At 46.2% G+C, this 26,587-nt stretch overlaps 1 protein-coding gene across 1 annotated transcript in view; it reads left to right on the top strand.

Annotated features, from left to right (window-relative positions):
* The first annotated feature begins 861 nt into the window (after positions 1 to 861).
* ACER2 (alkaline ceramidase 2) overlaps positions 862 to 26,587 on the top strand; it is a 28,220-nt gene continuing 2,494 nt past the window's right edge. The window contains exons 1-5 of the mRNA XM_065879477.1: positions 862 to 969; positions 8,262 to 8,376; positions 9,254 to 9,395; positions 16,843 to 16,980; positions 25,645 to 25,782. Coding sequence (XP_065735549.1) covers positions 862 to 969; positions 8,262 to 8,376; positions 9,254 to 9,395; positions 16,843 to 16,980; positions 25,645 to 25,782 — 641 coding nt within the window. The remainder of the gene's footprint in view (positions 970 to 8,261; positions 8,377 to 9,253; positions 9,396 to 16,842; positions 16,981 to 25,644; positions 25,783 to 26,587) is intronic.

Raw genomic sequence — 26,587 nt, 5'->3', positions numbered from 1 at the left:
TACCTGGGATGTTCTGGAGGTGTCATACCAGCCACACTGCATCTTTTGGGGACTGGGATAGCTGAAGTTTGACCCTATGTGTAAACGAAGACTACCTTCTAACACTGGAGTCCACGGGACCGAGGGCAGGAAGGTATTCAAAACTGCAGAAGCGCTCTACCCAGGTGTGGGTGGCAGAGGCTGTATGGGAGAGTCCTCGGCTCCACTGCAGACTCCAAGGTCTTCCTGCCTTAGCCCAACGCACCAAGCAAGCCGGAGGGGCTGAGGGCTTTTCTCGGCCGTGAGTGCAGGCGTGCCACGTGCACTCAGACATGTTCTCCGACATGCAGGCAAGTCCGAGCAAAGGCTGCCACGATTTCTTAGGGGCCGGGTCCTCCTGGGTTTCTTAATTTCTGGGTTTTCAAATTTTTGTCAGGGCGGGCTCTGGCGCTCTTTGCGCAACTGGGGTAGGGGGCGCCTGCAAGTCTGAGCCGCAAGGTGGGCGGGGGCAGGCCCGTCGAGGCCTTTGCCACCTGCTGGCAACAGACGCGTCCAGGGGTGGGGGAGGAGGAGACAGTTCCCCTCCCCAACCCCACTCTCCCCTCCCCCGCGCATCCCGCCTCCGGCGGGGGGCGAGGCCGGAGCTCAAGGTCCCGCGGGCTCCCCCAGGGGGCGGAGCCGAGGGAGGGATTTGCGAGCCAGTCACGTCCTACGCTGCAGAGCGGAGCCGCGAGAGGCCGGCCCAGGAGGCGCCACATCCGGCGGCTGCCCCGTGGTGCATAAAGCCGACGCCGCTGCTGCCACCACCGCAGTTGGTGTCCAGCGGCAGCTCTGGCCTCTTCTCGGCTGCGGGAGCCGTTTCTCCAATGCCCCAGAGCGGCCATGAGCTCCCCGCACTGGTGGGACCAGCTGCGGGCTGGCAGCTCGGAGGTGGACTGGTGCGAGGACAACTACACCATCGTGCCTGCCATCGCCGAGTTCTACAACACGGTGCGGAGTGCGGGAGTGGGGATGGCAGCCGGGCTCGCGGGAGGGGGCTGTCCCCAAGCGCCGCGGCGCCTGGAGCCTGGACCTGGGTCTGTGTGTGCCTCTGGGGCATTTTCGCTCCAGGGCCAGAGTCGACCCACGCCCCCTCCCCTGCGCTCCTTCCAGTTCTCCATCTGTCCTCCTCTCCTGTCCCTATCGCCGACATCTGGGCTCATCCTCCTCTAAGTCATTTCTTTCTGATGGCTCTATTGTCTTGTTTGGTCCTCACCTGTCCCGAAGCCAGTGCTCCGTGTCAGCCCATACTTCCAGTTTGGGTCATTGGGGGCGGTGAACCCGCCAGGACTACTCCCTTCGTCCCTTAGGATCTCTGTGGCGTGACGCACTTGGGTCGCATTGTGCGTTTTTGCCCTGAGCACCTGCTTTAGGAGTCCGGGGAAACGGGGAAACGGGGAGACCTCCCGGCAGGTCTCTGGGGCGGGGCCCACTCCGAACGTTGGCCCCGCCCCAAGCGTACACCAAAAATAGGTCGAGTTCCTTTGGGCCAGAATTAAGTTAATTGCTTCGAGTTCTTATTTCCTTGGCTTTAGTACAGAGTTTCACACCAGCCCCAAGTTCAGCTCCCCCAGGCCTGTGCATTCTTCAGTTATTAAGCCTGGGAAGTGAAAGGGAAATTTGGGAGGGATCGTGTGCGTGTTTTATGGACTTGCCTAGGTCTCTAGATGTGGGCAAGACGAAACTCCCCCACTGCAGAATCCTGTGTGCTTTTAGTCTTTGTGGGAGAGAAAGCCTGCAGTTGGGAAGGAAATGCCTCTTCTTTTTGCTATGCCCATGCCTCAGGATTCTGGTACCAAAATGTGAGACTTTGCATGGTCATTTCTGTGGCTTTTCATTTCACTGCCCTAACATGGAAAACAGGAACTCCCGGTTTAAAAGTCGCTGTGAATTTGAGATTGCTCTTTAGGATTTCTCCCTTAGATTTGCTGGAGAGAATGTCCTTGGCGTGAGTCAAATACTTCTTGCCTGGAAGGATCTCCCATGAACTAGTCCCTCTTTTATTCATTGATGAGAAAACTGAGCTCTCCAGAGGGGAGCTGCTCTGCGTACATTTCTGGCATGGCTGGGGCCACAATCCAGAGCCTGCACTCTCCCTCCCCTCTTTGTTGAAATCCACTGCTGCCCTCCCAGCAAACGTTCCTCCTTTTTTTATGACCGGATTAATTCCTCAAGGAAACCTGGCCCTCTGCTGCCCCTAGACGCTGTGACAGGTGCAGTCAGTGGAGGTGGCCATCCTTCACCTATTGTACAACCTGTTTCAGAGCGTGCTATCAGGTGTGGACAGGTGCCTTCAGAGGATGAACTGGAGCAGGGCTGGGTGCTTTCAACGGCAGTAACTCAGTTTCTCCACTTGTAAGTGGAGAGTACTACTAAGGATTTCACCAGAGTTAATGAAGAAATGACAGCTTGGGGACAGGTTCTCACACACCCAGTAAAGTAATTATCTGTGGAGTCTGAGGCCAGCAGAGTCAGGCCTGGTTATTTGGCCAAAAATGTTAGTGTATAGCTGCTCTGGGTCTGCCTTGAAAAGCCCCAGAGTGCTGGATGAGGGGAAGACCTTATTTTGTCTTAACTTTTAATCTAGTCCCATTGGAGCTGTTTCGTAGTGAGTGCCAAAGTCTTTTTTAGAAATCAGCTGTTGATCTTTAGTTGCAGTGTCTGTGGCTGATTAGCTCTGTTGGTCTGCCTGGCAAACCTAATTCTCTGGAATACTTGTAAACCGCAGAATTTGCTTTAGCAAAGTGGAGAGATTGAGGGTCTCAGAGAAGTAGTTGGCCATCAAACTTTGTAGAGTGTCGATCCAAAGAGTTTACCAAAAAAATGCTTCCTCCTCTTCTTCTCACATCCTAGTTACCTTCTGTTCCTCATCATAGGACAAACCCATGCTTGTCTTACGCCTGTATTAAGGAAGACATCGAGCTATTGGTGACAAACATCTCAAATCCTCATAGCAAGGCAGCAGGCCTAATTATCCACTTTACAAGAAAATAATAATCATCACTCATTTAGAGAAAAAATTTGAAGGAATAAAGATGTAAAATTAGGAGAAGACTGGGAGGGAGATCTAGAACCTTCTTAATGGAGCTTGGCAGTAGCACATCACTACTGCAACTTTAGTTACTCCTGGCTACCACCAGTTGTTCGCTATGTGTTGAAGCTCTGCTGGGTACTCTAGTCACCCTCAGCAGTGGGTGCTATTTATTACATCCGTTTTGTAAAGGGGGAAACTGGGGTCTAGCTAGATTTTGCAACTTGCTAAGGTCAAGAAAATGGCAGAACTAGAGTCAGAACTTGGACGTTCTAACTTGGATCCTGCTAAAATACTGCTCTTGAAGAGGCACATGCCGTTGTAGCTGTTTTAGATTTATTTATGTAGCATGGTACAGGTGTTTATTGTTCAGTCATTCTTTAACTTAAAACTCCTGCATTGGGACCATTTGATCTCTAGGCTAATCGTGGTGTTTGATATGGGGAAAAAAAGTTTTGTTTAAAGTAGTTTTTTTTTTTTTTTTTTTGGCTGTGCCATGTGGCATGCGGGATTTTGGTTCCCCAACCAGGGATTGAACCTGGGCCCCCTGCAATGGAAGTGCAGTCTTAACCACTGGACCACCAGGGAAGTCCCTTAAAGTAGTTTTTTGAAATTGTTTATTATAAATGTTTTATTATAAAAAAAAAGTAAATACAAGTTTTATTGAATTGAGTTCCTTTTTATGTTTTAAGGTTTTTTTTGTTGTTGTTGTTGTTGTTGTTTTTTTCTTTAGCGGTACGCGGGCCTCTCACTGTTGTGGCCTCTCCCGTTGCGGAGCACAGGCTCCGGACACGCAGGCTCAGCGGCCATGGCTCACGGGCCCAGCCGCTCTGCGGCATGTGGGATCCTCCCGGACCGGGGCACGAACCCGTGTCCCCTGCATCGGCAGGCAGACTCTCAACCACTGCGCCACCAGGGAAGCCTATGTTTTAAGTTTTAAGGCTCAGTCACACTAAAGAGAAAGATTCCCGACCTAGCAGCTTTGGAGAAAAGGGGGTATGCCTTTTAATCACCGAGCTTGGCCTTTGGGAATTCTCTTGGGGACTCGGGGACAGAAGGAAATCAACTGGTGCTGGAAAAAAGTCTTGAAGCAAAATATATGCCTAAAATCAGTCCATGATCTGTCACCTCTCCTAATCAGCTCTGCCCCCAATCGTCAAGATAAGTAGAGTTCTCTTTATATGCCAAAGCCCACATCCCACTATCTGTAGGGCAGAGTTATCCATCAGTCAATCTATCAGTCTGTCCCTCCATCCATCCACCCACCCATTTGCTGGGCAACTGTGTGCCTGTCACAGAGACCAGACCTGCAAACAGTCATCTGGATGGTGAGGACCATAGGAGGGGTATGTACAAGTCACTGAGGTGTTATTAGTACTCTGCTGGGGGTTGGTGTTCTGTGGAGGTGGAGTAGGGGATTTTGCAGGAAGGCTTCTGAGTCGGGTGACCAACTTGTCCTGGTTTGTCTGGGACTTGCCCAATTTTAAAACTGAAAGTCCCGTGTCCTGGAAACCCTCCTCAGTGCCAGGCATGCCAGGATAGTTGGTCATTCCAGAGGCAGAAAGGGAGCAATGGAATGGATAGTTAGGAATCTGCATACGATTAAGATACATAGTCTACTCGGCCAGGGTAATGCCCCTAGCTGTTCATGAACTTGCTGTTCAGAAAAACTTACCGCCTGTTGCTTTGTCAGTATTTACCCTCTGTCTGGGAAAGTGCAGAATCACATGGGTCAGGATGAGATTGCAGTGTGTTCCTGAGATTATTTTGGTACAAATGGCTGATAGGAATTCATAGAATGAGGAACTTTCTAAGGAAATAATAAATTTTAAAATTGTGGTTTCCTTTTAATTAAAAAAAAAGAATCTGTTCTGCAGGCATTGAACAAACCAATTCTCCGAAGGATAATCCAACAATAGGCTTTAAAAAATACCCCTTGGCTGAACTATTCAACTTTAGTGAGCCACACAACTTTGAGGGGAAGTTTCATTTCTCAGTAGACATGGAGCCATTGAATCTGTCTTTCAACAAATAAATCTGTCTTTTACCAATGACTTGTTTGCTTTTCCGTATTTCTTTACGAGTTCCTTCCTCTTTTTGTCTAGGGGAGCGTCTCCCTCTAATTTGGTCTTTTCCTTTTCATAGATTGATGTCTTCTTTTTTTCTTTAATTGAAAAAAAAAGTTTTGGCTATACCACGCAGCATGCAGGATCTTAGTTCCCTGACCAGGGATCACACTCGCCCCCTCTGCACTGGAAGGGCGAAGTCTTAACCACTGGACCGCCAGGGAAGTCGCCATTGATTGATGTCTTTAAAAAGCATGGTGGGACTTCCCTGGTGGCGCAGTGGTTGAGAGTCCGCCTGCCGATGCAGGGGACACGGGTTCGTGCCCCGGTCCGGGAAGATCCCACATGCCGCGGAGCGGCTGGGCCCGTGAGCCATGGCCGCTGAGCCTGAGCGTCCGGAGCCTGTGCTCCGCAGCGGGAGAGGCCACAACAGTGAGAGGCCCGTTTACCGCAAAAAAAAAAAAAAAAAAAAAAAAAAAAAAAGCATGGTGGAGACCAGCAGACACTGGTAGATGGGCTGTGCAGAAGCAATAATGTGATTTCAGTGTTATTTGGGATTGTTAAAATGGTGCTTCTAAATTGAACTCCCTAATATGGGCATTAAAAATATTTGAGCTATTATAATTTTACTGCAGGTGTAATAAACGACCTCATGTTTTTGTGACTAGTGTGTAAATACATTTAAAGGTTATTATTGTGTACATTGCTAGTGGTAACATAGGTTGAAAAAGCCTTTTAAGGAGGAGTTTGGCCATAGATAGTTGCACCTGGCTGAAGCAAAGGAGATTGAGAGAACTTGAGGCAATAAACATATACAGTTGGCCCTCTGTATCCATGGTTCTGTATCTGTGGATTCAATCAATTGTGGATTGAAAATATTTGAAAAAACAAATTCCAGAAAGTTCCAGAAAGCAAAAGTTGAATTGCTGTACATTGGCAACTATTTACATAGCATTTACATTGTATTTACAGCTTAAAAATTTTTTTTGTTTATTTTTATTTATTTTTATTTGGTTGCGCCAGGTCTTAGTTGCAGCAGGTGGGCTCCTTAGTTGCGGCAGGTGGGCTCCTTAGTTGCGGCTCGCCAGCTCCTTAGTTGTTGCATGCATGTGGGATCTAGTTCCCTGACCAGGGATCAAACCCAGGCCCCTTGCATTGAAAGCGTGGAGTCTTAACCACTGCACCACCAGGGAAGTCCCTGTATTTACAACTATTTACATAGCGTTTACACTATTAAGTATTATACATAATCTAGAGATGATTTAAAGTATACAGGAGGATGTGTGTATGTTATATGCAAATATTATGCCATTTTATATAAAGAGACCTGAGCATCCAGGTGAGTTTGGTATCTGAGGGGGTCCTGGAGCCAATGCCCCACAGATACCGAGGGATGGCTGTACTGGGGTAAAAAGCTGTGTTATATTTATTCCCTGGCATTGTAGGTGAGGCTGCAAATTAGTGTGTCTCCCACTGGGGAATGGCTCAATAAACTGCTTCTGTCTGCAGCACTTACAGCAAGTGTGATAAAGCTCTGTGAGCTAAGATGAAAAAGTTTGCAAGGCATGTTGTCGAATGAGGAGAGGAAGTTGCAGAAAGATGATGCTGTAATCTATGATATATATATGTATTTGCATAAATGCAAAGAAATTGAAGACTGTGAATCTGAGAAGAGGGGATATCTCCAGGGAGGAGGATAGAAAGGAAGACTTTAGTTTTGTAATGTATTCTTTTTCTTACACGGAGAACACATTCATGGACGTGAAAGGAGAAAGTTACTTATAGCATAACAATTACATTTTTCTCCCTCTTCTTCCCTGTCACCTCCTTTTATTCCTCCTACTTCTGTGTTTAACAAAAAGGAGAGCTGTGTCTAAATCACATAAAGGTCATAGGTGCACAGTGTGTGATGCAGTTCAGAATTTTTGGATGCCCATTGAGGCATGAAGCCAAGGAGGTCAGAATGTGGTTGGGTGGGTTGGAGGCAAAAAAACATCAGCTTGGGGCAGTGGAAGGAGTGACTGGATGCTGGCCCCAGCTCTGTGGGTGACTGCCTCTCTGACTTTGGCCAGCCTGGGAGCCTTTCTGGGCCCTTAATTATAACCGCTTGTAAAGCAAATGATCTTTAAGATCTCTCATTTTAACTCTTAAAGATCTCTGATTCTTTAAATGATTCCAAGGAAAGTTAAAGCCTGTGATAATATGTAGACCCTTGTCCTGATTCTTCCTTCTCTGCTTCTTAGTAAATAAATGAGAGTCGGCTATATTTCCAAGTCTGGAGACTGCATACCACCTGGGACAGCTGAGGCCATTTATCCAGACTCTTGCCCAGGGTCACCAGTAGCTCAGAGGGCTCCTAGTGGGGGAAAGAGGAAAAGGTCCCCACCAGAATGGGCCAACTAGAACAAGGTACCCCCTTCTCCAGAAGGATGCAGCCCCACGAGGGATTTCAGTCTTGAACTTTAACCAAAGGCAGCAGCCTTGCTCCTATCGCACCCCTGACCAAAGGTCTTGTCCTCTCTTTATTTCTCTCCCACTCTGTCCTTCTCCCCTTTCTAAAGACTGTGTCATTCCCATTCCCTCTTGTTCCCAGATGGTGACAGAGGCATGCGTTAGCTACTGTTGTTGCCAATTCCTACCTGTACTACACCTCAAGTTCTGGAGTTTGCGATGCATTTTGTTTAGTTTTGATTTCTTTGGTCTGGACACGGGTTCGAGCCCTGGTGCGGGAAGATCGCGCATGCTGTGGAGCAACTAAGCCTGTGCGCCAGAACTACTGAGCCTGGGCGCCTAGAGCCCGTGCTCTGCAACAGGAGAAGCTGCCACAATGAGAAGCCCGCGCACCGCAAAGAAGAGTAGCCCCCGCTTGCGGCAACTAGAGAAAGCCCGTGCACAGCAGCGAAGACCCAACACAGCCAAAAAAAAAAAAAAAAAAAAAAAAAAGAAAGAGGCAGGAAGGAGCCCCCTAAAGTGTTATTAAAGAAGTTGTGAGTTTTCCTGGTTGTGCTTTTTTTTTTTTTTTGGTTAAAAAAAGATGTATGGCCACATTCATCTCCATTTGCAAAGGACATACTAGGAACAAGCTGCTTTACTTTTTGCCCTTTTACTTAATATTCATCTTTTCGTTTTACATTTTCTCCCCCCAGATCAGCAACGTCTTGTTTTTCATTTTACCGCCCATCTGCATGTGCTTGTTTCGTCAATATGCAACATGCTTCAACAGTGGCATCTACTTAATATGGACTCTGTTAGTTGTAGTGGGTAAGTGGATTTGTTTGCGAGCATGGGCTGAAAGGGAGGAAATGGAATTCTGCACACTCCCTGACCCCTTTGAACATTATGTTTTGTAAACCAAAGTCATTCTGACGTCTTAGCAAACTTTTATGTTGTTTGCTAGATGCCAAAAGGAGGACTCTTTTGGGCTTGATAACAGGGTTGACCGTAGTTATCACAATTGCGTTTGAGAATTCATTTATGTAATAGCTATGGGTGTTGTGCCAGCGCAGTTTTCTGTGAACTTCTGAAGAAAGTCATTTGAAACAATTGAAGTCTGATGAAACTGTGGTTTCTAATGGACTAAAATAAAAAAAAGAAAACAAATGAAGGATCAAATGTTTGATCCTTCATTATTCTGGGAAATACTTGTATAATTTTCATTTCCTTCCACAGGCAGATTGGGAATTCTTAACTGTGAGAGAATGTTGACTTTTATTTACTGCCTGTTCCCATGAACAGGTGGATGAAGACAGAGTGTGTTTGTGCAGTTATTAAAGATCTGTGCGAGGGAGGGAGATGCAAGAGGGAAGAGATCTGGGAACATATGTATATGTATAACTGATTCACTTTGTTATAAAGCAGAAACTAACACACCATTGTAAAGCAATTATACTCCAATAAAGATGTTAAAAAAAAAAAAAAGATCTGATGTGCTGGTGTTTGGGCCCTTCTTCAAATCTTCTTTCTAGACTTGAAGTCTGCATGCCTAGGTGGTGTGAGTTTCTTCCTTCAGTTTCTTTTCTCAGAGAGATAGAGTGACCTGATCATTGCTGTTTGTGAAAGGGCTATCCTTAAGCAGTGTATTGAATTTGTGAGTCTGTTCTTCTATGTGACCTTTTTTATTGGTTGTAATTGATTCTAGGAATTGGATCCGTCTACTTCCATGCAACCCTTAGTTTCCTGGGTCAGATGCTTGATGAACTTGCAATCCTTTGGGTTCTGATGTGTGCTCTGGCCATGTGGTTCCCCAGAAGGTATCTACCAAAGATCTTTCGGAATGACAGGTAAGCTTGTACTAAATTTTTGCATTTACTACTAGGTGTGGTACCCAATATAAAGATGTATTGGCTTGGCCAAAAAGTTCGTTCGGGTTTTTCCATCTTATGGAAAAACCCGAACGAGCTTTTTGGCCAACCTAGTATATATCAAGAAAAATCACGCACATACACAAAAAGGGCTTCCCTGGTGGTGCAGTGGTTAAGAATCCACCTGCCAATGCAGGGGACACAAGCTTGAGCCCTGGTCCGGGCAGATCCCACACGCCATGGAGCAACTAAGCCCGTGTGCCACAACTACTGAGCCCGTGCTCTATAGCCCGCAAGCCACAACTACGGAAGCCTGCGCGCCCAGAGCCATGCTCCGCAACAAGAGAAGCCACCGCAATGAGAAGCCCGTGCACCGCAACGAAGAGTAGTCCCTGCTCACCGCAGCTAAAAGCCTGCACACAGCAACGAAGACCCAGCACAGCCAAAAATAAAATAAATTAGAAAAAAAAAAGAAAAATCACACCCTGTTGAGTCTAAGCTAGTGATGAGCTTATCATATACTTATTTAATATCCACTGATTGTACTGTCAGACCAAAACCAAACTGCCGGATAAAAAAGGTGATTTTAATATGTTGGGGAAGAAGTTACCTGACAGTAGGGACAAAAAGTCAATATCCCCCTTACTGGTACTAGCAAAACTAGAAGGATTTTCAGGGGAGGAGAAAAGACTGAATGGTAGTTCAAAGACCTTTGATTTCCTGCTATAATATTTCCTGAGTCCCACCCAACTCCACTGGTTTTAAATGTTTACAGTAGAATCCACACTGAGGAACTGGTTCTTGGAGCTATAGATAATATTCAAATTGTGTCAGTATTGCTTCTGATGAGAGCTACACACACACACACACACACACACACACACACCCCTTTAAGCTGGAAATCCAGTATTTCAGGAAGGGATGCATTTTAATATCCATTGTGTTATTCCTTTTTTTTTTTTTTGCTGTACGCGGGCCTCTCACTGTTGTGGCCTCTCCCGTTGTGGAGCACAGGCTCCGGATGCGCAGGCCCAGTGGCCATGGCTCACGGGCCCAGCCGCTCCGCGGCACGTGGGATCCTCCCGGACCCCTGCATCGGCAGGCGGACTCTCAACCACTGCGCCACCAGGGAAGCCCCATTGTGTTATTCTTATATGGTTATTTATCAAGTAAATATTTTTTGGACTTACTATTTACCATGAACTATTTACTATGAAGTTTTCTAGGCGCTAGGACATAACAGCAACGTCTCTGCCCTTGATGAGCTTACACTGAAGTTGGAGAGATTATGAATCAACAAACAAACACATAAATAATATTATGTTAGGGTGTGAGAGTGCTATGATGAAAAGTGAAGCTGGTAAGGGGGTAGTGGTGACTTGGGGGGCTGGTTTAGAGTTTGGTCAGAGAAGGTCTTTCTGAGGCACTCTTGTTAATATCTGAAGTAACAGAAGAGAGCGTCATAAAGATGAGAAATTCTCCCAGAACTCATTACTCATATGTTTCTCTGTACACACTGTTTAGTTAAAATATATATATATAGAGAGAGATAGATAGATAAACAATCCAAAAATATGGATTCAATCAAGCAAGCGGTGTGTGCCCAGGGAAGAGCTATACCAGGAAAATAAAAGAGTTCATTACAGTTTTCCTGGTAATGGGAGGAGAATAGGAGCAATGCAGCTATTAGAGACGCAGGCTGTTCTGTATGGATAGAGGTGGAGGAGTGTCAATGAAACGTGCTGGCTGCAAAAAGCACCTTGTAGAACCTGTGTGTGTAACACCCTAATTTTAGAATGAATGAAGCCTCTTTTTTTGAAGCCTCTTTTTGAGTATATGTCTTTGTATATGCATAAACATGCCTGAGAGCATGAGGACAGCAGCTACTACCATTGGCTATTCTTAGGAATTGGGGTGGAGAGAGAACTTTTACTTTTACCTTTAATCTGTACTGTTTTACAATTTTTTTTTTAAAAAGAGCACATGTTAATTTTTAATCCTAAAAAATGCATTATTAAATGAGGTAGGGAGAAAACATACTTTATTTATTTATTTATTTGCCACACCACATGGCTTGCAGAATCTTAGTTCCCTGACCAGGGATTGAACCTGGGCCCCAGCAGTGAAAGCGCTGAGTCCTAACCACTGGACCGCCAGGGAATCCCAAGAAAACATACTTTAAATGGATTAGCTGTACAGTCTTCATCCTGGGCAGCAGGATTTGAATTAAATAATATTATCTCTAAATAACCATTGAGCAGATAGAAGTATCCTCAAGAGGTTACTTATCAAAAAAAGAGAGAGAGAGAGAGCAGCTGTTTACAAGTAGAAGCGAAAAGGAGGGTGTTCCTGGTCTTAGATGAAATATGTTCTCCATCGTGCTGAGACCTTCTCCAGAATAGAAACCGGAAATAGCCTAAGCCAACCTGCTGTGTTTCAGTTGTGTGTCTTGTTTCCTTGTTCAGCTTCAGGAGGATGACTGGGGGGTAATCGGAAAGCCTTGGGAGGTAGGGCAGGGGTGAGGGCAGGGGTGGAGGTAGATGCCACTCGGGCAGGGGCACAAAGTGGCTTGGCCGGTGGGGACTTTTTGCCTCTGCCTGAGAGACACACCCCTTACCTTTTGGCCTTTTCTATGGTCTCAGAAGGTGCCCACCAGTCACCTCCATGCTTTCCCTGAGCACACGTGCATTAGGTTGAGAGCTGAGGAACCGTTTTGATCTTAGATCTGATTGTTCAAGTCCTGGGATCTGAGTGAGAAGCTGACGAAATGGGAATAAGGGTTTTGTTTGTTTGTGGTGCTCTGGAGGCCTGGGTTTGAAATTCCACTGGACAGTTTTTAATGTGTTCATAATAGAGAATCTTTTTCTTTTCTTGTCTCTTGGTGGGTGCAGGAGAAAAGAAAATGGGGCAATGCTGTAGTAATGAAAACTTACCGACTTTAATAATGAAACACATTTTGAGGCAGGGACGTCTCTGACCACCCGGGACTCTTCCATCCCCAGCACTCTGCAGTCTTTCTCTGCTGAAGATGTGAACTCTCTGCCTTCAGTTTGGGGAGAGTCCTTTGGAGGCACTGAGCACCCTATATGTCTATATCCTTGGCTTTGGAGACCCACCTGGGTTTGGTTGCTGGCTTCCCTGCTTACAAACTGTATAACTTGTCTTGACTCTTCAACTTTCTGTTTCCTCATCTGTAGAGTTAGGTGACTCATGTTGTTCACCTCAGGGTTCTTGTGAGAAGATCCTGCAGAGTACTCTGTAGAGTACTAAGGACATGGTCAGTGCTTCAAGTTAGCTTTCGTTATTACCAATGGCACGTGGAAATTTCTGCCCAGCATTTCTGAGATATGCATACCAATTGAAGGAGAGAATGAACAGTGCTAATTTTAAAGAGCAAAGAAAGAAAAGGTGCATGTTATAGCTCACTGTAAATCAGGATTTCAGCTCTATTTGTTGGCCTTCAATTTGCCAGTGGTGGGGAGAGCAAGAAGGCCAGAAGCCCAAACCCCTCTGCGTGGGCTTCACTACCCATGATGCGGGGACAGGTGGCAGCTCTACAGTGGAATGGCAGGCCAGACCAAAGATTTCGGGTCAAAACCAGGAATTCTGGAGACTGGGGAGTGTGTGTTTTAACTGCCTGAACTTACACAATAGTTAACATTTGTCTCCCCTCAGCCCCCCACCCCCTTTTTTTTTTCAGTGATCTATACTTTGCTGGAATGTTTCTAAAAACCTATTAGGAGTGGTTCCAGTGTGAGATTTCTAGAGAAGAGAGGAGAGAATGTGTTGGCTAAGTGACTTTGGATCAGACAAATACGGATTTCAATAACAATCCAGTTTGTTTTTTTTTTGAGCTCTGATGCCTCATTTTGTTCATCTGTAACGTGCAGATAGTAAAAGAATCTACCTTAGGGGTTAGAAATATACGGGAAAATCATATCAAGTGTATAATACAGTGTCTCTTACAGAGTAAAGACTAAATGCTAGAAGTTTTTATGAATGGCTAATACAGGTAAGAGTTTTGAAGATAAAGATATCTAGAACAGCAGGGAAATTATCAAAGTTCATATGTAAATAGAAGTAATTGGTGGGATTTTTTAAAAAAGGGCTGTCTTTCATCTTGCCTGGAATGTCTGAAGAATTGTCAGGATATACACTCAGCTGTTGATGGTTATTAATAATTTGGGGCTTCCCTGGTGGTGCAGTGGTTGAGAGTCCGCCTGCTGATGCAGGGGACGCGGGTTCGTGCCCTGGTCCGGGAAGATCCCACATGCCACGGAGCGGCTGGGCCCGTGAGCCATGGCCACTGAGCCTGTGCGTCCGGAGCCTGTGCTCCGCAACGGGAGAGGCCACAACAGTGAGAGGCCTGCGTACCGCAAAAAAAAAAAAAAAGGACATTTTTGTTTTGAGAAAAAGACCTTTTGTAGGCTAATTGTATCCATTTTCTAAAGAATTTATCTTGGTTTTTATGATGATGTGTCTACAGAATGTAGGGTCAGCCCTCACTTTACGATCCAGTTCATTTTTTGAATCCTGAATAGCAAGGTTTCCCTGTCCTGCTCTCTCTCTGCCTGGATAACCTGGGGCCTCCATCTCAGACTCTCTGGGCTGTATCAGTTCCTTAGAAAATGACGGGGGTGGACCTTCCAGGACCAAATGCTGGCGTCCTGTGAGTATCAGGGGCTTGTTCTAAATAGGTTATATTTTAGTCTTAAAGGGGAGTTTAAAGCAGTGGATCTTACCCAGGGACATTTCTATCCCATGCAGGCCATCTGGGAAGTTTAAGGACATGTTTTTGGTGGCCCCAGTGATGGGAGGTTTTATCATCCATAAATTCCATTTCACTTCAGAAGAGTAAAGGGGGCATTACCAAACATTTGATATAAAAAAGGAGCTCAGGGCCTGATAGGGCTGAAAACCATTGCTTTAAAGGGTAGCTAATGATAAGAACAGTAACGGCATTATTATAGTAACATTGTGATGATGGTATTTGGTTGCTAGATTTTGGTTTGGGGAATACAGGAAGAAGGGGTGCTAAGGGTTCCCTGACCTCGTGTTCAGTTTGAGCCCATAATGGGCTGGAAAGTTGAAAACAGGAACAGGGGCCACAGTAAGGGTTGTTTAGAAAACACCCGATGGGGACCCCTTGCTTCCCAGTTATTTCTAGCTCTCTCTGTCCCCAGGGCCTCTGGTGACTGTGGGGTCGGCTGGTGACCTCTGTTGACTTCTGCTGGTTGCAGAATCGTGCATTCACACGATGTCCTCATTGGTTAAGCTGCGTTCCAGAAGTGCATTCCTCCACACCCTCTGGGGAGTGGTAGGGAAGTGTCTGCCCACGTTCCCCTTAGAAAAAGCATGCTTCGTCAAGCTTGTGGCCTTTGAACTCTTCGGCAGAACTATATAGAGCCTTTGCTGATTGCTTTTCCCTGCGTGTGATATTATCAACAATGATGTTATGTAAAATAACATTTCTTCTCAAAGGATGGTCATGATAACAGAAATAATGGATTTTATTAGCACACACCATGTACCAGGCTCTGTATTGAGTGCTTTAATGCTTGTATGAACACCATGGGGCCAGTGTCTTGATTTCCATACGGAACACCTGAAGCCTGGGGAGTTTTAGTGACTTGCCAAAGACCCCAGCACTGCTAAGTGATGGAGGCAGAATGTGAACATAGTGGGTCTCACGTTGCTCTCCGTGTCCTGTGCCTGAGTCCTAAACCATTGGATACAGAGAGATGATGCAATTTGGAAGTATCTGATTATGTGTTTATGCGGTCTAAAAGGCAAAAAAGCCTTGACGTGTCACAGAACCTCAAACCCAGTAACAGAGTTACCGTGGGTCCCCAAGGGCCATGCGCATGCTTGGGGCTGGGGCCTGTCACGCTGCCGTCCTCAGGCTGAGTCGCAGACTTTTATCCGGTAGCTGAAGGATGCCGGCAAGGCCAGGAAAAGAACATGGTTCTTCTGAGGATTTGCTGTCTGGATCCTTTCCCATATACATATATTTTCCCTCTGGTTGAAGTTCAGGGCTGCAATTCCTGTTCATTCCAGTCAGAATGTTGGCAGCTTGATCAATGATTTCCTGTGCCTTGATGATAAGTGGTGTTCCTTTTTAAGAGATCCATTTGTTTTTTTTGTTTGTTTGTTTTTCCGGTACGTGGGCCTCTCACTGTTGTGGCCTCTCCCGTTGCGGAGCACAGGCTCCGGACGCGCAGGCTCAGCGGCCATGGCTCACGGGCCCAGCCGCTCCGCGGCATGTGGGATCTTCCCGGACCGGGGCACGAACCCGTGTCCCCTGCATCGGCAGGCGGACTCTCAACCACTGCGCCACCAGGGAAGCCCTGATCCATTTGTATTTTGAAGGTTTCAATGCACTTTGATTTCTTTATAATGGAATTTCATTCAGATTAGCTTCCTAACTGTGACCCTTTCCAGGACTCTTGGCCAAAATAAATTGTGCTAATGAGGAATAACAGAAACTTCAGGAAAATCATGTGCCCCTAAATTTCAGTCATGGCTATGGCCTTTGAGATCATCTAGTCCAGACTAGACAGGAAATTTGTAGATAAGGAAACGGAGTCCCAGGGAGGGAAGAAGGAGCATGGCCAGGGTCACGTCGCCACTTCTAGATCTTGCTACCGAAAGCACCTTCACTGAAGGGTATAAGGATGGTATGGATTATTTTTCTAAGATTTGTGATGTCGAAAACCTAACACAAAATTCCAATGCATACAAGACTGGATTGTCAGTAAATATAAACACTAGAATTTTAGACTTTTGTGTGCTAGGGCATACACATAGGGCATTTTTTTCTTTTAATCTAGGAAGTTTTATGGTTTGTAAATGGTCTCTGTTTTTCTGATAAAGGTCATACATGTTCACCTTGTAGAACAGGGGTTGGCAGACTATGTTCTTCGGCCAGATGGGCCCCCTGCCTGTTTTTGCAAATCAAGTTTTATTGGTGCATAGCCACGCCCATTTGCTTACTTGCTGTCCACAGTGGCAGAGTTGAGTAGCTGAGGCAGAGACCCTGTGACCTGCAAAACCTAAAATATTTACTGTCTGACCCTTTACAGAGAGAGTTTGCCCAATCATGCTGTAAAACATCTGAAAAAAACATACAGAGAAATGCCACTAAAAAAAAAATCAAGTATTCATATCTCACCCTTAGGGATTTAGGTTGATTTTAATTTTACCATTTTCATGGCTAAATATTTTGAAAATTCCTTATTGTTTCCTGAGGATAAATTCCTAGCATAACTGAGCCAGTGCACGAGAATGGGTTTTTAGGTTCCTGGTACTCAGTGCGGAATGTCTTTTGAGCTTGCATTCCCATCAGCAGTGCCCGTACTTTGCCAGCATTCAACAAACCAACACGACCTCCTTTGCTAATGGATTTGGTTTGCTTTCACCCATGTAGGGGCAGGTTCAAGGCGGTGGTCTGTGTCCTGTCTGCAGTTACAACGTGCCTGGCGTTTGTCAAGCCTGCCATCAACAACATCTCTCTGATGACCCTGGGGGTTCCTTGCACGGCGCTGCTCGTTGCTGAGCTAAGGAGGTGGGTGCGGGTCTTCCTGCCTGGCCCTGAGGCTGTCCCTGGGGTAGGAGCAAACCAGCTCCTGGTTCTTTTACTGCCCTTGAATGTGGAAGAGGAGTTACCCCTCACAAAGAGTAGTTCCTGACTTTTGGATTAGCGTCAAGTTGCCTGGTTTGGTTCAAAATGTTAATGATCTCATTTTCAGAAAGAGGGGAGCAGTGTATGCAATGCCTCCCAATGGTTCGAAACTAGCTTAGGAGGAAACATCTCAGGGACCTGGTGAGTGCCTAGACGAAGCTGCCCAGAGTTAATTCTGTAGAAAGGAGAATAGATGTGCTCATGTGACAAGAATAAGGAGGAAAGCAAAGTCCTAGAGAGGCTATCACATTTACATACAGAAGGAAAAAGAAATGAATGTCTATATACAAAGCAGCACTGCTACTTTCTCTGAGGCTTAGTTTCTTACAGTCTATCAGGTAAAGCCTTTGCTGTTTGCATAAGCATTTTCTTGTGGGAAGTTGTATGTGCAGAGTTCAGGTTGATATCCAGAAACATTTTAGTTTAGCTCTTGTACGTTTATGACTGTCTTATTCAGCCCCAATTAAAACACAACTCAACCACTGCCCTTATTGTAATACTCTTTGAAAATGCTTCTTTTTCTCTGCACTCACTTGTAGACATCCATTTTAATTCATGACTCATGGTCATGGACATAGATGCTCTTAATTGAAGTCTTATATTTATCTACCTTAGTGAGAGTTTCTCTGTGTAATGTGTTATAAGCTTTCTCTCAGTCTTTGTTTTGAGTGGAGACATGTATATATTTCCTTCCATTGCTTTGCCTCTGTGTGTTGTTTTGATTATCAGCAATACCAGGCAGGGACAGAGGTGGTTGAAGAGGTATTTAAACTTGCTGGCTGGCAGTGGAAAGACTCTGCCCTGTCTTGTCTTGTTTTGTCTTGTCGGCTTTGAGTAGCCTTCACGGACCTGGGAAGTAAGAGACCCATTTCAGAACACTAACAGATCTTAAAACTCTTTGGAAAACAATTATTGGGTTGGCCAAAAGTTTCATTCGTTTTTTTCCATAAGATGGCTCTAGTAGTCCTTAGTTGTCTTTAACTTCATTCAAAACAATTTTGTTAGACTGTATGTGACAGCTGTCATATCAGCGTGCATTTAAAAAAACCACTTATCGGGACTTCCCTGGTGGCGCAGTGGTTAAGAATCCACCTGCCAACGCAGAGGATGCGGGTTTGAGCCCTGGTCCGGGAAGATCCCACATGCTGCGGAGCAGCTAAGCCCGTGCGCCACAACTACTGATGCTGTGTGCCACAACTGCTGAGCCTGCGCTCTAGAGCCCGTGAGCCACAACTACTGAAGCCCGTGCGCCTAGATCCCGTGCTCTGCAACAAGAGAAGCCACCACAATGAGAAGCCCATGTACTGCAACGAAGAGTATTCCCCGCATGCCGTAACTAGAGAAAGCCTGTGCACAGCAGCCAAGACCCAATGCAGCCAAAAATAAATTTAAAAAAAGACTTATTAAAATTGGTGAATTTTTGTGGCCATTTTAATATTGAAGATGGAAGAAAAAAAGCAACATTTTTGGCTGACTATGCTTTATTATTTCAAGAAAGGTAAAAATGCAACCAAAATGCAAGAAAAGATTTGTGCAGTGTATGGAGAAGGTGCTGTGACTGATTGAACATGTTAAAAGGGTTTGTGAAGTTTCGTTCTGGAGATTTCTCGCTGGATGGTGCTCCCCGGTCGGGTACACCAGGTGAAGTTGATAGTGATCAAATCGAGACGTTAATTGAGAACAGTCAACGTTATACCATGAGGGAGACAGCTGACATACTCAAAATATCCGAATCAAGCATTGAAAATCATTTGCACCAGCTTGGTTATGTTCATGGCTTTGATGTTTGGGTTCCACGTAAGTTAAGCGAGAAAAACCTTCTTGACCGTATTTCTGCATGCGATTCTCTGCTTAATCGTAATGAAAACCTTCCATTTTTAAAACAATTGTGACGGGCAGTGAACAGTGGATGCTGTACAATAATGTGGAATGGAAGAGATCGTGGGGCAAGCGAAATGAGCCACGACCAACCACACCTTCATCCAAAGAAGGTGATGTTGTGTATATGGTGGGATTGGAAGGGAGTCCCGTATTATGAGCTCCTTCTGGAAAACCAAACGATTAATTCCAACAGATACTGCTCCCAGTTAGACTAACTGAAAGCAGCACTCGGCGAAAAGCATCCGGAATTAGTCAACGGAAAACGCATAATCTTCCATCAGGATAACGCAAGACCGTGTGTTTCTTTGATGACCAGGCAAAAACTGTTACAGCTTGTCTGGGAAGTTCTGATTCATCCATCGTATTCACCAGACGTTGCACCTTCGGATTTCCATTTATTTCGGTCTTCACAAACTTCTCCTAACAGAAGAATTTTCATTTCCCTGGAAGACTGTAAAAGGCATCTGGAACAGTTCTTTGCTCAAAAAGATTAAAAGTTTTGGCTGAGTAATATTCCATTGTATATATATGCCACATCGTCTTTATCCATTCCTCTGTCGATGGGCACTTAGGTTGCTTCCATGTACTGGCTATTGTAAATAGAGCTGCAGTGAACATTGTGGTACATGACTCTTTTTGAATTATGGTTTTCTCAGGGTATATGCCCAGTAGTGGGATTGCTGGGTCACATGGTAGTTCTAATTTTAGTTTTGTGAGGAACCTCCATACTGTTCTCCATAGTGGCTCTATCAATTTACATTCCCACCAAGAGTGCAAGAGTGTTCCCTTTTCTCCACACCCTCTCCAGCATTTATTGTTTGTAGACTTTTTGATGATGGCCATTCTGACTGCTGTCAGGTGATACCACACTGTAGTTCTGATTTGCATTTTTTTTTATAATTAGTGATGTTGAACATCTTTTCATGTGCTTTTTGGCCATCTGTATGTTTTCTTTGGAGAAATGTCTATTTAAATTTCCATCTATTTTGGTCTTTACAAAATTCTCTTACTGGAAAAAATTTCAATTCCCTGGAAGCCTATAAAAGGCACCCGGAACAGGTGCTCAAAAAGATAACACATTTTGCGAAAGTGGAATTATGAAGTTGCCTGAAAAATGGCAGAAGGTAGTGGAACAAAAGGATGAATATGTTCAATAAAGTTCTTGGTGAACATGAAAAGTGTGTCTTTTATTTTTACTTAAAAACTGAAGGCACTTTTTGGCCAACCCGATAAATTGCCGATAAAGACATCTGGATGGATTTGTGGCAGTCAGTCCAGTGATGCTGCCTGCTGTTAGGCCTGAAGTCAATAGAATGTTCTGCTCTTCCCTATGTTTCTTGAGAATTCATTGCAATCTTGTTGTCATTTTAACTCCTGAGTCTAATCATCTGTTTTAGTCTATAATTTTGTTAAAAAATAGCTAAGGAAAGGGCAACTTTTAAATTCATATTACCTAAACAAGAGCAAATGAAAGACAAGTGGTTAGGGCAGATGATTTTAAGGTTTAAATTCTGCTTCACAACTGTGATCTTTAAGCAGGGAAACATATCTTTCTTTAATATTCCAACCTTTGCAAGTAACTACAGAGGAAATAATTTCTGTTCCATACTTAAAATCTTGGCCCTGAAAAAGCTAGTCCTCACTACTGCTAATTGGTCTTCATCACGACATTAGCAGATTGCCAGATCATGGGAAGTATCCCCGCTTCCACCTAGGGTCAGCCTTTCTGCCCCTTGATAATTCCCTCTTCTCCTATGCTTAGTTTACCCCTGTAAGTTGTCTACTGTGTCATTCCTCCCTCTCCAAAGGACCCATCCCATTAGCCTGCAGCCGTGTTTGAGTCTCCCCCGTCTTCTCTAACACCCAAACCTGGACTCAGTCACATCTGTCTCCAGCCATCACCCTTTCTCTCCCCTGTCTGTCGCAGCCACACTTATTTAAAAGTTGTCTCCAGGGAATTCCCTGGCCGGTCCAGTGGTTAGCAGTCGGAGCTTTCACGGCTGTGGCCCGGGTTCAATCCCTGGTCGAGGAACTAAGATCCTGTAAGCCATGTGGCGTGGCCACACACACACACACACACACACACATAAATAAATAAAAGTTGTCTCCATCCATCACCTCTCATTTAGTCTTCAAGCCACTCCAGTCTGGCTTCTGTCCCCACTTCAGTACCCAAACCCTCTTGGTTGTGCATCCAGTGGTCATTTTTCTGTCCTCCTGAATCTCAGCTCTCTGCACAATTCACCCCCTCATCCTTGGAACATTCTTTCCCATGATTCCTATGACACCACGCCCTCCTGAGTTTCTACCAACTCTGCGACAGGTCCTCTCAAGCCCCTCTTGTAAGCTCCTTTTCTATGCACCTGTCCATGTAGGGACCCCATAAGGTACACCCTCACCTCTCTGCTTTTCTCCCACTGTATTTCCCCGTACAACCTCTCGTCTACTCCATGGCTTTAATTCCTGTACGTATGCAAATGGCTCTAACCCAGTCCTTCCTTCTACTCCACCACTGTGTATCTAGCTGCCTGCCTGACCTCTCCAACTCCACGTGTCACAGGCATCTCAAATCCAACTTATCCAAACCCAGATTCCTGATCTCCCTTTCCAGTTCTGGCTCTCTTAATATTTCCAGCCTCAGTAAATTAGAGCACCATTTACCCATTTGCTCAAGCCGGAGGTCTGGCTTCCTCTTCCTTCCCCAGTCATCTCATCTGATCATCATTATTTTTCTATTGGTTGGCATCACAATTAGGTTAAAGTTCAAAATCCTCCACGTGGTCCCTGCCTGTGGATCTCTCCCCCACAAAGCTCCCCTTACATTCTGTCCTCCAGCCATTCTGACCTTCCGTGTCCCCAAGGGGGCCTGGCTTCTCCCGGCTCCAGTTCTGGGTGCATGCTGTCCCTTCTTTCTGACCCTCTTGCTTGGTTCATTTCCGCTCATCCTTCAGGTTTTGGCTCAACCATTTATATGCTCTCAGAGCATCCCATACTTCTCCTTTATGGCCCCCATCTTGGTTGTAATTTCAAAAGTATTCGTGCTGTTGTTTTGCTCGACGTCTGTCTCCTCTGCTTGACGTAACTCCACGTGGGCAGGGACGAGGACCCCGTACACTGCTGTGTCACACTTCCCACTCAAGTCCCGGAGAGGAAAGAGAAGATGCTTGTTGGCCTGCTTTGATAACATCCCCAGCAAGAAGATGCCCTGTCGCTCTTGTCATGTCCTTCCAGAGTGTTCCCTGCTTGTCATCAGCAATGATCTGTCATGTCTCAGCTAAATGTTCCTCATCCCACCTCCCTCTGCTCAGAACAGATAGGGGAGGGGCTGTTTTTTAGCTTTCCATTTCTCATTAGCCTCATTCCTAGAGCTTGTTTCTAGTCTTTTCATACATTCATTGTCCTTATTAAACCTTCTCTCACACCAGGAGGAAACAAAATTTTCTTATGTCTGGGGGTCATGACCTGACAGTGACCGACATTTGTGTTGTCACATCACCAAGTGACGCAGCTGTGATGAGAATATTTTGAAATAGACCTTTTCTGATTATAGGAGTGAATTTATTGTGAAGGAAAACCTTGAGAGCACAACGAAGGGTCAAGAAGAGAAGAAACGACAGCCATCCTCTCAGTTTTTCTATCCTAAAATAGGGTCCTGATACATATGTGTTTATATATATGACTTGTGTCCTGCTTTTCCCGTTTAACGTTACATTGACATTGTGATATAAGCCCTGAAAAGTGGGGATAAAACCTGATGAAGCGCAGGTTTGGGCAAGCCTCAAGTTCACGTAGCCCTTGTTAGTGGTGTACAGCAGGACCTGTGTCTCTAGAAGCAGAGAAAGGGTCAGTACCAGGTGCCCTGAGTCCCTGACTCTGCAGGACTTTGTTTTCCCTCCCTGCTTCACAAGTGTCAGCCCCGCCCCGCCTCTTCCGTGACCACCTGCCTTTCAGCCTCTCTTGCCACCTACACTGCCTCTGCAGCTCTCTGTGCTGGTATGGCCCTTAAGCCAGATTTCCTAGGTTTAGTTAAATTGAGCTTACATAGCTCCTGTTATACCAGGCTAACTGTCTGCTTATTTGTTGATGCTTGTTTTTGTTAGTTTTCATTTTACCTTTTAACATGGCAAGAGGCCTGTTTGTTATTATTATTTTTTATAAATTTTAATTTTATTTTTGGCTGCGTTGGGTCTTCATTGCTGCATGCGGGCTTTTCTCTGGTTGCCGCGAGCGGGGGCTACTCTTCGCTGTGGTGTGCGGGCCTCTCATTGTGGTGGCTTCTCTTGCTGCAGAGCACGGGCTCTAGGCGTGCGGGCTTCCGTAGTTGTGGTACATGGGCTCAGTAGTTGTGGCTCATGGGCCCTCGAGCGCAGGCTCAGTAGTTGTGGCACACGAGCTTACTTGCTCCGCGGCATGTGGGATCTTCCCAGACCCGGGCTCGAACCCACGTCTCCTGCATTGGCAGGCAGATTCTTAACCACTGCGCCACCAGGGAAGCCCAGGCCTGCTTGTTTTGCCTTGTACAGTGCCTGGTGTGGATTCTGAGAATTTGGTACCCAATCAATATTGTTACTGTTTTTTTTTTTAATCTAAAAAAATGTTCTGATCAGATCACTAGGAGGCAGTTAAAATAAAGAAGTGAAGGACAGTTTTATCTGTTCATGGAGCAAGCCTTATTTTTAAGTGCTTATTCTGGACCAGGCACTGTTGCTAGATGCTGGATATACATTAGTAAAAGAGTAGGCCTAGTTCCTGCGCTCATTGATCTTACAGTCTAGGCGGATACTAGGTATTAACAAACACTTAAACAAATACACGATCTCAGCCTGTGATGCATGTTATGAGGGAAGATGGCAGGGCCCCAGGACAGAATGTGATGGGGGAATTCGATGGTACTTGGGCTGTCAGAGAAAGTCTATTTGAGAAAGTGCCCTTGAAGCTGAGACCTGCAGGGGTGGAGAAAAATGGGCAGAGTGAGGGGACAGGGCTCTGTGAGAGGGGCCGCGGGTCCAAGGGTGAGCCGTTCAGAGGCGAGTGTGCTGAAGAGGAGAGGGAAAATGGAAATTGTTCATCTCTGTTTTCGTCACTAAACTGGAAAGTACTCACTACTTATGTCGTGGGCTCTATTAATTCTTTCAAAAATTTTTTCAAGTGGTGCATTTAGCCCTCCTACCGACAGGGTTTCTCAGTTTGTTTTTTGAGCGGGTCTCTCTGAGCCTGCTGTCCATCCCGTTTTCACTGACGCTTTTACTCACGTTTCTGTCAGGCAGCTGGGAAAGGTCCCAGCAAGTCAGGCTTCTGACACCGTCTACTCGTTCAACAAATATGAACCGATGCTGACCCTGAGAGTGAGCGAGCTTGACTGACCGGGGAGCAGTCCTTTAAGGGAAAGAGACCCTGAGGGAGGGTTCGGAGGACCCTCAGCCACCAACTGCCTCTGGGCATTTCTCCCTAGGAATAGAAGTCACCCACTTCGCGAGCCATTTGGTGACAAGGAAAGAGAACGGCAGCTGAAATTTCCTTTGAGCTGTTGGGGTTTATTTCAGAAACCCTTTTGTTCCAGCGTGCGTCCAGGAGTGCTGTGAGTCTCCTATGTGCCTGGCGCTGTCCCAGGGGCTGGAGGTGCAGCAGCGAGCAGCTTACCTGCTGGTAGGAGATAGGTCTTAAATATATAAGGAAAGCACGGAGGATGTCAGCGGGGCTGTAGTCGCTACAGAGAGAACTAGAGGAGGGAAGAAGGTGATCGCGAGGGTCACTTAGGGGGTAGAAACAGGTGGTGCGATTGTTAGGAACAGTGCTCAGAAGAGGGCTCACTGAGCGACATCTGAGCAAAGACTTGGAGGTGGCGAGCCGCGTGTATATCTGGGAACAGCATTCCAGGTGGTAGGAACGGCAAGTGCTAAGGCCTGGAGGAATGTGCCCAGGATTTTGGAGGAATGGCAGAGGTCCCTGGGGGGTTTGATGAGCAGAGGCAGTGAGGGGCAGAGTATGGAGGACGGGGGTGGAGCACAGAGGAGAAGCCAGCACACTGGGGCCCCATGGCCTCCGTGAGCACTTTGGCTTGCCCTCTGGGAGAAGGGAAGCAGTCGGAGGCTTTGGGGCAGGGTGTTGAGAGGTGACTGTAGGAGCGGGGTTAGATGGAGGCAGTGGCTGTAACTCAGGCAGGAGATGATGGTGGCTTGGACCCAGGTGGACGTGATGGAAAGAGGTCAGATTTTGGATATATATTGAGGGGCTGATGAATTGGATGTGGGGTGGGTGAGAAAGAGAACAAGGACTCCAGAATTCTTGGCCTGAGGTCCTGAAAGCACAGAGTGACCTCTTCCTGAGAGGGCTGGGAGAAGGACGGGCATTGGGCAGAAGGAAGGATTTAGGAGTACGTTGTGGATGTGTAAACTTTAGATCAACACTGGGCATCGGGTGGACATGTCAAGAATGTGACATGTGGTTTGTTAAGTCTGGAGTCAAGGAGAGGCCTCGGTGAGGAGTGTGGCTTTTTGAGCCATCAGGGTACATACGGTGTTTACATCCGTGAGCACGTGTGACGGGGCGTTGGGTGGGAACCCCGGTGCCAAGGGGCCAGGGAGGCAAGAGGAAGCAGAGAAGAAGTGGCCAGCAAGGTAACAGGAGCCAGGACTGACACGAGCTGTTCTCTGCATCCCCGGGCAGGTGTGACAACGTGCGTGTTTTTAAGCTGGGCCTCTTCTCGGGCCTCTGGTGGACCCTCGCCCTCTTCTGCTGGATCAGTGACCGGGCCTTCTGTGAGCTGCTGTCGTCCTTCCACTTTCCCTACCTGCACTGCGTGTGGTGAGCCCCGCTCGTGGTGGGGTGGGTGGTCACCAGGCAGGGTCTACCCTCGCTGTCACTCCGTTCTCCCTGCGCGGGGCGCAAATGTACACAGGGGACAGAGCTGAGCCTGGGTGCCTCCTCTCCTCAAGTAGACTGTCAGACGTTTCAGAAGCTATAGAAAAAGCAGAAAGAGCGCCAGGGAGCAGGCTTAGCCAGAACAAACAGACCTAATTGTCTGTGCTTCATGTCTGTGGTCTCTCACCTCTAGTTCCATTATTAAAACAGAAAGGAGCTTGGAACTTGAATCCGTAACCTGAGCTCTAGCTAGATCTCCAGGGTGGGGGAAGGTGGCGAAGGCTTGGGACAGATGTGATGTGGGGATAGGACGGTCCTGAATAGGAACCAAGCACGCCTTTTGAGCCTGAGTGACCAGCCTGGGCCTCACAGGTCACCTAGGGACAGTCTCTTTGGCTTTGTTCAGGATCACCCACCTGGTGACATCAAACCAGTCTAGGAACTCAGTAATGGGGAATTGGAGCATCTACAGTTTAGAAGGCTCAGGATACACTGTTAAGAAAAAGAAAGCTACAAAACAGCACGCAGAATCCCGTACTCAGAAAGCTGAGGAGGAAATCCAGTGGTTTTCTTCCTGGGAATAATCAGATGCACAGATTTTAACTGTGTAGTCTGGTAAATTTTGATAAATGTATCCACCTGTGTAAATAGGATCTCACTGAAGATATAGTATGTTTTTAATCGATCCAAGCTCCCTTATCATACAGTGATTTAAGTAAAATTCAAAAAGTTGACTGTAATAACTTGG

The sequence above is a fragment of the Phocoena phocoena genome, chromosome 6, assembly GCF_963924675.1.
Source record: "Phocoena phocoena chromosome 6, mPhoPho1.1, whole genome shotgun sequence".
NCBI classification, from domain to species: domain Eukaryota; kingdom Metazoa; phylum Chordata; class Mammalia; order Artiodactyla; family Phocoenidae; genus Phocoena; species Phocoena phocoena.
The sequence above is the reverse complement of the archived record's forward strand: the minus strand, read 5'-3'. Positions and strand labels throughout refer to the sequence as shown.